This window comes from Sceloporus undulatus, chromosome 4 (genome assembly GCF_019175285.1).
Source record: "Sceloporus undulatus isolate JIND9_A2432 ecotype Alabama chromosome 4, SceUnd_v1.1, whole genome shotgun sequence".
NCBI classification, from domain to species: Eukaryota; Metazoa; Chordata; class Lepidosauria; order Squamata; family Phrynosomatidae; genus Sceloporus; species Sceloporus undulatus.
Genome location: NC_056525.1, coordinates 49,069,418 through 49,080,977, shown reverse-complemented (window position 1 = coordinate 49,080,977; position 11,560 = coordinate 49,069,418). Strand labels below are relative to the sequence as shown.

The following is an 11,560-nucleotide window of genomic DNA, read 5'->3' as shown; positions in this document are numbered from 1 at the left end:
AGCCTCTGGGGGAGAGAGTAGGCTGGCCCAGTTCCATCAGGGGCTAGCCTGAAGAAGGAGGCTCCTCCCTCCCTAACTGTCATCTTTCGGCCTCTGAGGGAGAGAGAAGGCTGGCCCAGTACCATCAGGGGCTAGCCTGAAGAAAGTAGCTCCTCCCTCCCTAACTGTCATCTTTCGGCCTCTGAGGGAGAGAGTAGGCTGGCCCAGTACCATCAGGGGATAGCCTGAAGAAGGAGGCTCCTCCCTCCCTAACTGTCATCTTTCGGCCTCTGAGGGAGAGAGAAGGCTGGCCCAGTACCATCAGGGGCTAGCCTGAAGAAGAAGAGCCCTCCCTCCGGTCCATCTGCTTTGGTCCAGGCCTCAGAGGGAGAGAAGAATACTGGACCTGATTCCCTCCCCCCTCACCATTCCCTTCTCCTTTTGTGTCGTGTCTTTTAGATTGTAAGCCTGTGGGCAGGGAACTGTCTGTTATTCCCTCTATTGTAAACCGCTCGGATTCCCAATGATTGGGCAGTATATAAATAAAACCTATTATTATTATTATTATTATTATACTTGCTCTCAAGATCCAACTAAGGGGACCTAAATATCCTAAAGGCACCAGATCCCATTTGATCTTGGAAGCTAAGGGAGATCAGCCCTGTTGAGTATCTGGATGGGAGACCTCCAACAAGGAACAGCTTCTATAGACTATATTTTAGGCAAAGGAATAGCAAAACCACCTTTTGAATCATTCTTGCCTATGAAAACGCTATGAAATTCATGGGGTTGCCATAAGTCGATAGACACATACATACATACAAGGCAATAAGCAATCTTTTTGATCGTATGAATGAGCCAAATATCTACTAACAGAGCCTAAACACTCCATATGTCTAAGTGAGCCGAGAGACGTAAGCCGGATAAACATATGCCAAATAAATCCTTGCCAAACACTTATACCAGGTGAAACTTTGACAGCCCTTCAGGTCCTCTGAGACATTTTGTTGTTCTTTCTGCAACCAGCAGACCTGGTTCCTTGCCTTCCTCTGAATACAATCATTTTAATTGTGGGTTTGTTTATCAATGTACAGGGAGCTCTAAAGGTGGCTCCGGTTGCAATCCTGCATCCACTTACTTCAGAGTAAGCATCCAGTTGATTTTGATGGGACTAGCATCAGTGTGAGAACCAACACGGTGCAGTGGTTTGAGGGTTGGACTCTGGAGACCAGGTAATTCACATTCTCGCAGCCTCAGAGGAAGGCAAAGGCAAAGACTCTTTAAACAAATCATGCCAAGAAAACCTTTCATAAGGTTGCCATAAGTCAGAAACGACTTGAAGGCACACAACAACAAATGTTTGTGTAAACAAAGTGAAAGGATCGTATAATAATCTGTTTATTTTGCACTAGGCAGTTAACAGGTTGAACATTTTGCCAGAGAGAATTCGGTTTCAAGGAAAGGAAAGAGAAAATGCACTTCACAAGGCCACCCTCGTAAACAGGGGCTGGGGAAAGAAGGGAAAAGCCAGGCGAAACACAAAAGGACAAAGGTTAAGCTTTCAGCTGCAGGGGAGACAAGCTGGCAAACTGGTAGGACTGTGTCACTTGTGTTTATCTGTAATTGCTGGCAGAGTTCCTGTACTTCCTGGTCCTTTAGAATGTGAATTAGCCGAGTGGGATTTGAAAGGGATCTTTGCTAGAAGGGTGTCTCCCCCTACTCAGCCCACTAGTATTGTGCACATATGTCTGGTAACAGATGTTTTGGATACTGTGTTTCGTTCAGCAGCATATTTTATGCACATTTTAGGTTGTGTCCTAGATATCCCTGCAAGTGCTGCAGTTCCTGCTCATCAACCTGACGCTGTCAGTGTTCAGCTAAATCTTCTGCTTTTCCTATGCAGCAGAATCCTTTCTTTTAATGATGGATATTTGCCATGCCACCTTAAAACATTGCAGAACTTTGCTGTTTCTCAGCTGCCTCCAGAAAGCATTTGAAATTAAACAGATAATACTTTAAAAGCCACAACAGGAGCATTTGGGCTGATAAACTAGGTCATTCAAATACTTTTGTTAATCCCTGACAGAGAGAGCTCTGCAGTTCTACATTTTACAGGAAACCTGTGTTATTAGCTAGAGTAGACTGAAAGGATGATTTGTCTGGCTGATAACATCCAACACATCCATATAACAGTCGGAAGCAGAAATGCTACTTTGGATGTTTTTCTCTGTCTGTATTATGCAATATAGAGAATTTGCATCGCTTAAACCAAATCAGGCATGCTGGTTTTATTTTGAGACATACTTTCAATTTACAATGAGTAAGGATCAAGGATCTAGATCAGGGGAAGTAATAGTGCCACTCTATTCTGCTCTGGTCAGGTCCCACCTGGAATATTGTATCCAGTTCTGGGCGCCACAATTCAAAAAGGACATTGAGAAACTGGAGCGTGTCCAGAGGAGGGCGACTAAAATGGGGAAAGGTCTGGAAACCTTGCCCTATGAGGAACGCCTTAGGGAGCTGGGTATGTTTAGCCTGGAGAAAAGAAGATTAAGAGGTGATATGATAGCCCTGTTTAAATATTTGAAGGAATGTCATATTGACGAGGGAGCAAGCTTGTTTTCTGCTGCTCCAGAGACTAGGACCCGGAACAATGGATGCAAGTTACAGGAAAAGAGATTCCACCTCAACATTAGGAGGAACTTCCTGACAGTAAGGGCTGGTCGACAGTGGGAAAAAATCCCTCGGAGTGTAGTGGAGTCTCCTTCCTTAGAGGTCTTCAGAGGCTGGATGGGCATCTGTCAGGGATGGTTTGACTGTGATTTCCTGCATGGCAGAGGGTTGGACTGGATGGCCCTTGCAGTCTCTTCCAGCTCTATGATTCTATGATTCTAAGAATAAGGCCCAGCAGTGTCCATTGTGCACCCTACACTATGACCTACAAAAGTTATGAAGAGGCAGAACCAGCAGTACATGACATAGGAGTTTATCACACGAAGGAGATCGGGAGTTTATCCTGTGAATATCCCAGGAAAATTGCATAATTACATGAAACAATTTCATACAGCGTTGCACAAAACTTGCCATTAAAGTGGTCACAAAGAGGTCATTAAAGTGGTCAGTAACGCACATCTTTTGACTTTCGGGATTTCAGCGACAATGCATTTCCGATATCACTTTATCTGCACAATTACGTGTGATAATCATTCAAGCAATTACTCACCATTTTCACTTTATTTGTGGGGTGCTTTAAATGTACAGGTATGTGCATGTGGCTTCTTTTGCACTTTCTTTTGTTAATATGTTTCAGTGAAAACATATGTAGAAGCATAAAAGCTGGTACTATTCCATGCAGTCAAACAATCTATTTTACTACTGCCAAATCACCACCTGACTTTAGATGTCTTTAAAAAAAAAAACTCATCTCAGCTAAGCACGTTTATTTTTAATTAAATCCTTCATGACAAAATTAAAAATGGGACACATCTGTGAACTGAGAAATTAGCAAAATCATGATTTGTACACAGTACTAAAACAGTTGGCAAGCATTCTGTTGTTGGAATGTTTGAGTACAATGTTTCCTATTAGCATATGCACCTAATTAAAAACTTCTTCCTGCATGGATATATTACACCTTGGTTGCTGCAGGATATCTTTTTTAAAAAAATGTTTCCTGTTGTCAGAGAAAATCTGGTTTGAGCAGAGGAAACTTTGTACTATATATAACCGAATGTAATCCGTTGATCTTCTAACCATTCCTCTGCACTAGCATTACAGGCAAGTAGAAGGGATGACAGCTTTATTGATATACCCATCCCACTCACATGTAAAACAGACCATGGAAAGTCTTACCCTTCAAGAAAGAACACAGGTAAAAGGGAAATGTACAGATCATCTTTGCCCATCCATGCTTTACCTTCCCTATGCTTGTTGCATAAGCCACTTTTCTTGTAACCTGGCTCCATTGCTGGAGCAATAGATTGAGGTAAGGGTGGGCATACAAGATTTCAGCACTCTTGTCGCATGTGCATCCTTTACCAGAACACATCCCATCCTGTTTTATACCTGAGTTGAGGGAAGTAAGTGAAAACAAGGACATGTCCTTTCCTATTAGGACTAAATTGGAGCCCTACAACACTTCAGTCTTCCGACCAAATTCAGCATTTTAAATGCTTTTTTCCAACCTTGTAAAAATAAGTATATCTTCTTAAAACAGACATTAGACATTGTGATGTTCACATCCTAAAAATAATAATAGATATTGTCAACTGAGGCCTACTTCTCAGTAAGATCCAGAGCGGCCTTTCACACTACACAGTCATTCCATTTTGACCACAATGGCAACATCTTATGCAGTCCTGGGGTTTGTAGTTTGATTCTCCACTAGAGCTCTGACTGAAAATTCTAAATACCTGCTCTCTAAACTGCAAATCTCAGGACTCCATAGTATGGAATCATGGCATTTACAGTGGTATCATGGTGTAGTAGTATGAAAGAATCTCTGGAATATATCATTTCAGACTGCAATTGGGGCTCACCTGACTGAAAAGAGGAATAACGCCACAGATCTAACTAAAAGTTAGTGGAAATGATCTAGTTTTCATTACTGCTCAAATTCCATGTAGTAAACATCTGTAGAAATGGTATCATCCCAATTAAATAGTGCAGTCCTTAAAGTATGATGATGTGGTATCACCTCAAGTCACATGAGATGTACACATTTTCAAAGGATACTTAGCAGTTTTCATACACCCAAAAATGTGTGGATGGCTTTCTGTGGTAGTATCTCATAACAAATCCAATATGATGTAATGGTTTAAAAATTGGACTAAGATTCCAGGAGACCAGGATACAATCACCATGTCTACAAGATTATTCACATATTATACCATATATACTCAATTATAAGTCGTCCTCATGTATAAGTCAAGGGCAGGTTTTGGGGCCAGAATTATGGATTTTGGTATGACCCGTGGATAAATTGAGGGTAAAACTTAGGGACAAAGGATGTAAAAGATGAAACAAAGAAAAATGATGTCAAAGAACTTACAAAATTCTAGCAGGCATAATTGTTTGTGCTCTCCCTAAAGACTGTATGGATGAGAGAGAAGAGAGGATTGGTGCTTCTTTGAGGTGCTCCCAGGATGGACAAAGTGCTTTAAATGTGATGGGCTAAACTGAATGAAGAGGTGTTTAATCTTCCTGGGCAAGGAAGCCATGCAATGAGATGCAGGTGGAGCCATCCAGTGGGAGTGCAGGTGGAAGAGAAGAGTGACAGGAAAACAAGGAAGGCTATTGGTTGATATGAATATGCATACCAAGAAGAAAGAAAAAACACAGCTTATACCTTCATGTGGCCTAAAATGCTCCATTTCAGACATGGAAAAATTGGCCTTTTGTACTGATTTGAAATTGGGTAGAGAAATGTGTGGCTGTCAATACAAAATTAGTTTGGATTATAATGGGTTAGTGTGGCCTCAGTGGAGTTGAACTGGGACATAATACCAGATATTATGGGATTCAGCTGAAGGTACCTCAAAAATGCTTTCATTAGAAATGTGACTGGAATATATGCAAACATTAGAATGGCAACATCACTCCTTGGTTTATATATACATGTTAAATCTCATAATATAAGAACCATGCAAATAAACTCAAAATTGAATAACCTGCCTAAAGATTTTCATATACACAACCTAATTTGCATTTTCTGACTCATTTGTGTTTGTAATTCAAATGAGTCCTTGACCTACATGGCTGACTTAAAATTTCACTTTTAAGTGGAAACTAGTTCCTTATCTCTCAGAGTTCGGAATATTAGTACAGTACTGGGAATGTAGCTATTGGCAACTCAGTAAGTATGTCATTAAATGTTAAGTAGCTTTTTTTCCTTTTTTGTACCATGCCAATAGTGGTGCTAGGCACATTTGTGATAAATATGAGATATGCTCAGCTCTTGAATTTTGTAGAAATACAGTCTACAGAAGCATTAAGTGGCATACTGAATAAATAATACATTTAACTTTATTATATTGCATCTCCCACATAGACATTTCATTAAATGGTTTAGAATTTATTTAAACTTAGCCTTTCAAGTTTTCCCCCTAGAAGTAAAGGCTATCTGTCAGTTTTGTCTGCTTTAATCCCATTTTTGCTTTCCCCTCTAGAGCAGTGCTTCTTAAAGTAAATAATGTGGGGGACTGGCAACTCCCCCCCCCCAATGTGTCAGGGACTCCACCGTATTTGTGCCCATTGGCTATACAGTAGTTGTCTCTTTCTTTCCTGGAAACCATCCAGGGATTGGCACCAGTCCACAGACCACCATTTTGAGATACCTATCTCAGACGATCTGAAGTGAGTAGCAGGCAATTATTGCTTGTCAGTGAATCAGAGACTGACACTAAATTTGTGCCCATTGGGTACAATTTTTTGTTTGTTTCCTGGAAATTGGCTGGAGACTGGCAACCAATGGCCCAGGGACTGATAGCCATCCAAAGACCACTACTTGAGTAGGAATGCTCTAGAGCAGCAGTTCTTAACCTGTGGGTCACGACCTCTTTGGGGGTCGTACAACCTTTTCACAGGGGTCGCCTAAGACCATCGGAAAACACATTTTTATTTACATATGAAGTAGCACCAAAGATAATTTTATGATTGGGGGTCACCACAACATGAGGAACTGTATTAAAGGGCCACGGCAATAGAAAGCTTGAGAACTACTACTCTAGGGTATAATTCACCTCCTTGCTCCTCCCATCTGAGAGTGTTTCTGCAATGTAAACACCTTCTCCTGCAGGTATGTCTGTCATAATGTGCTTTATACATTTTGAACCTTTGAGCATTAAAAAACATTACTTCAGTGACAAGTATATGGCCTTTTTGGTCCCATGGCTCTAGCCTATGTGATAAGGTTTTTCAAGATCTTATTGCGCAGTACTGCAACATTTAGAAGTGAAAAAGGAAACAAAAAACCATACAAATGTATTCAGACTTAACTGTTTCCAGTCTTTCCTTATTACTGGAAAAATATAGATATAAGAGTAATGGTACATATTATGGACTCCCAGAATCAATGATTGGGAAAACAGAGCTCAGATGTGATGGTCAAGAATTATTAACTAAAAACAAAACATAACTTGGTACCAAGTATAGGTAGTTGAGAAACCACAATTGCCATTTATAGGAAAAATGAGTTCTGGTTTTTGACCCCCCCCCCCCCAAAAAAAAAGCAGTTGGAAGTGTTTCCTATTTGTTGATCTTTAGGGTCAAGGTACCCCTAGATGCTGTGCTCCCACTTCAGTTACACATTGGAAATTCCAGAGTACCAGGAAAGCAAAAATGCTTACATGCCCATATGCCACTGCCTGGTATCCACTGCATTCATGCAAAAAATGTCCCTTGTGTATGTATGGAAAGAAAGATTCCTTTACATATTTCTCATATATTTCAAAAGCAAAGAAACATAAGGACTAGGTCTCAAAATCCACATTTTCATATCAGAAACACATGAATAATAAATAACAAGGATGTTCAGCTTAAACAGAGTGCTGTTCTTCATAGTTCACACCTCTACACAGCAGCCTACTGAAACCTCATTAGAAGTGGTTCCCCACTGGAAGGAATGAACAAGGAACTAGCACAGCTTTCTGTTCCCATTTACTTTGGTTATACTCCAGGTCCATTGGATAGATGAAGTTGATTTGTATTTAGTTTGTAAAGAGGAAACACACGTTCATTTTTGTTGTTAACTGCCTTCAAGTTGACTTCGACTTACGGTGGCACTATGAATGAAAGACCTTCAGGTCACCCGATCTTCAACTACTCTGCTCAGCTCTTGGAAATACATGGACATGGCTTCTCTGATTGATTTCATCCATCTGGAATGTGGTCTTCTTCTTTTCCTTTCACCCTCATTATAGTCTTTTCTAGTGAATCCTTTCTTTTCATGATATGTCCAAAATACAACTTCAGTTGAGTCATCTTCGATTGTAAGGGAAGTCTGGGCCTGATTTGCTCTAGGACCCATCCATTGGTCTTTTTACCAGTCCATGGTGTTTTCAGAACTCTTCTCCAACACCACATCTCAGATATATTGTTGTTGTTGTTGTTTCCTATCAGCTTTCTTCACAGACTAGCTTTCACAACCATACATAGAGATGGGAAATAAAAGCCTATTTGTTCAAAATGATGGTCCTGTTACAAGTGATATTTGACAAACCAAAGTTAAAACAGCAAGGCCAGGCTGCAGTACTAGAGACAAATGTTATCTAGTGAAGTTCTTCTAAATGTTCCAACTAGGTGGAGGGTTTCTTGGTCCTTTGGGTTTTGAAAACCGGTTTGCAAAGCCTGGAATACAAAACCAAGACAATTTTATGCATTACTCTTTCAATTTTATGTGAAATTAGCATATAATTCTCATACAAGCAGAATATAAAACAGCATATTAAAGTTTATACATAAAAATGATATAAGGAAGCAAGCTGTGTAATTTAATTAATGCCAAGTGAGTTTGAAGCACAACATACATATACCCAGGGGCCCCAGAACTATTTTTAGTGTGGGGCAGCTCAACATTGTCAGGCAGGTTGTTATTAATCTTGCCTACTTGCAGGGGAAGCACAAATTGCCATCTATTATCCAAACATCCTTGAATATGAAGACTTTTACAAGCAAAATAGGTACTTAGAAGTGTACAGTAAGTGTTCAGTGTAGCTGATTCGCAAGTAAGTGCAGAGAGGCTGGACAGCAGGCAACCTTCATTATTCCTGGGTGGAGTCAACTAGAATTTTTAAAAAACATTTCTTAGTGCTTCTGATTTTACTACACTTCTGACTGAGAATCCCATAGAAGCCTCAACTACATAAGAACCTTACTTGTCCCATTTTGCCAGATAATTTCACAGGGGGCTTCAGCCTAGTTTTTTTGGGGTGATGGATTGAGCCCCCTTATTCTGGGATCCATACATATACCATGTTCCTAGAATCGCTGAATTCTGGTGATGGTCTTCTGAAAGAAAAGGTAAAGTACTCCAGAGTTAAGATCTGTGGCATTAATAGCACACTCAAGCCATATCTTCTTTATGTCCATAGCTCTTCTAAATGTTACAGAGCAAGCATAGTGTGTTTTTCTAACATCCAGAAACTAAAACAATTGCATGTGCTGGATAATATGTGTATAGCATCTTAATATTTCCTGGAGGAAATCATTCCCTGCTTTTTGTGTGTGTATGTCTACTGTTAACAGCAGTGTTTCTTTTTTTGTTGTGCCGCTGTCATTCTTCCTCATCTGACTTCTCTAATAAATGTAACAAGGATTGTTGCCTCACAATGAATACATCATACCATGCATTACATAATGGGAACTCCTGCTGACAGCATTGAAAAGAGCCCAATAAGACATATCCGTAGTGTTTAAAGTGTCTGGAAAGTCCTTTAAAACTGGTTCTTCCAGTTTCTTCTGAAACTTATCTAGCTATTTGGTTATCAATAATATTCAATGAAGGGGAAAAAAATCAAAGCATAAATATTTTAAGGATGCTATATTACCATAGTTAACTGAACAGGGAAACATATTTTCTAAAAAGAATACATACCAAAACTCAGAACAGATCTGGAGTGACTGGACTGATCAGCCTCTGGCATTTTCACTAGGGGAGATGGACCACAAATAGCTAAAAATGGAAAGAATGACATTAGCACCTGATGACTGATCTACATCAAAATAATGGTTTCTTGCAACATCATTTCTCCTGTTAGGCAGATGCTGGGCACAGGAGAAAAAGGCAGAATATCCATAATATAGATTTGTAAGTACCAACACCACTCATCATGAATCCAGTGATTTCTGCTGTTAGTAGCTGTACTCTTTACATGTTGTAACAATGTGAGAGCTGTTGAGCCAGCTATGTGATGGTTTACATTACCTAACAGCAGACACCAATCACACAGGGCTGTTCTGAAAAAAAGGGGGGGGGGGGGGGGGGGGGGGAGGTTGTTTATTTGATGAGGGAGATTTATGAGACCATCCATGCCAAAAGAGTTAGGTCATTTTAAACAGCTGTGCAGGGACCAGATCATGGATAAAATGTTTTTATACAGCCAGAAAAACACCCAGTGGTTGCTACAGAACATGGATGTCAGTTTGAAAATCTGAAGTTTGAGGAATCGTGCCAAGAAGCATAGACTATCAAGCTGTGGAAAGCTCCAATGACTATGGGCTGGAACATCATTCCAGGAATTCTCTCCTACGGCATATTTATGTTGCTTGATATTTCATATTTATGTCCAACTCTCCATTGTTCCTGGTCAAGAAACAAGCCAGCGGTCAGGGGTAAAGTTCCTCATTTTACCCAGATTTTCCTCCAATACAAAATTTGAAGGTGCTATTATCCTAAGGGCACCAGATCCTGTCTGATCTTGGAAGTTTAACAGGATCACCTCTGGTTAGTACTTCAGGGGAAGGAACTGGCAAAACAACATCTGATTATTCCTTGCCTTATAAATCCTATGAAATTCATAAACCAACTGGTGGATTGAAGACACATAGACACACATTGGTAAGCCATATATTCTAAAAAGTAGCAAAATGCAGAAAGAACAGCATCTTTAAGACTTATGTGGCTTATGGAAAAAAAATGTGTAGGCAATAGGCAAGAGCAAGGAGCAGAGATTTAAAATTTGTATTTTTAAAATAACATTATTTTGTTCTGGAGGTGCTTTCTTAAATACGTAATAACTAAATGGGATGGTCATTAAAGAGACAGAGAGATAGGAATGGTCCCAGTTCACATACTCAACATTACTAAATATTATGACTGAAGGCTGGGAAACTAAGCATGAAGAATGTGTTCCCCAAGACTATTGTAGCATAGAATCATAGAGTTGGAAGAGACCACAGGGGCCATCCAGTCCAACCCCCTGCCATGCAGGAAATCACAGATGGCCATCCAGCCTCTGCTTGAAGACCTCCAAGGAAGGAGACTCCACTACACTCCGAGGGAGTTTGTTCCACTGTTGAACAGCCCTTACTGTCAGGAAGTTCCTCCTAATGTTGAGGTGGAATCTCTTTTCCTGAAGTTTGCATCCATTGCTTCGGGTCCTAGTCTCTGGAGCAGCAGAAAACAAGCTTGCTCCCTCCTCAATATGACATCCAGTGTCTAAACAGATGTGGGTAGAGATTGAAGAATGCTTGCTAATTTCTACATGCATAAAATAGAATAAGAATCCAGAGTAGATTTCATATTCACAATATGTTTCTCCCTTTAAAATTAAATGCCTCACCCACTTAGTTGAAAAATATAGTTATTTAATTTAAATTTCCATTTCTGAAATCCTTAGAAACAGTGAAAAACTATGCAGAGCATGATAGTTTCATCCAGTAAACTTTTCAGCTCCCAAAGGAACTCTTAGCGATTATGGCCAACATCATTCAGTGATCTGAATGTTGGGCTAGGACTCCAAGGGACAGGGTTTCAATCTCTGCTCAGAAATGGGAACACACTGGGTGACCTTGGGCAAGTCAAGGTCTCCAAGCCTAACAGAAGGCAATAGCAAACCTCTGAATAAATCCTGCCAAGAAAATC

General features: G+C 40.2%; 1 protein-coding gene across 1 annotated transcript in view; it reads right to left on the bottom strand.

The window, feature by feature from the left end:
- Positions 1-5,747: 5,747 nt before the first annotated feature.
- Positions 5,748-11,560, bottom strand: part of PTPN22 (protein tyrosine phosphatase non-receptor type 22) — a 58,546-nt gene continuing 52,733 nt past the window's right edge. The window contains exons 20-21 of the mRNA XM_042466377.1: positions 9,572-9,649; positions 5,748-8,325 (exon numbers count right to left, since the gene is read on the bottom strand). Of these exons, the coding sequence (XP_042322311.1) occupies positions 8,261-8,325; positions 9,572-9,649 (143 nt within the window). The 3' untranslated portion in view covers positions 5,748-8,260. The remainder of the gene's footprint in view (positions 8,326-9,571; positions 9,650-11,560) is intronic.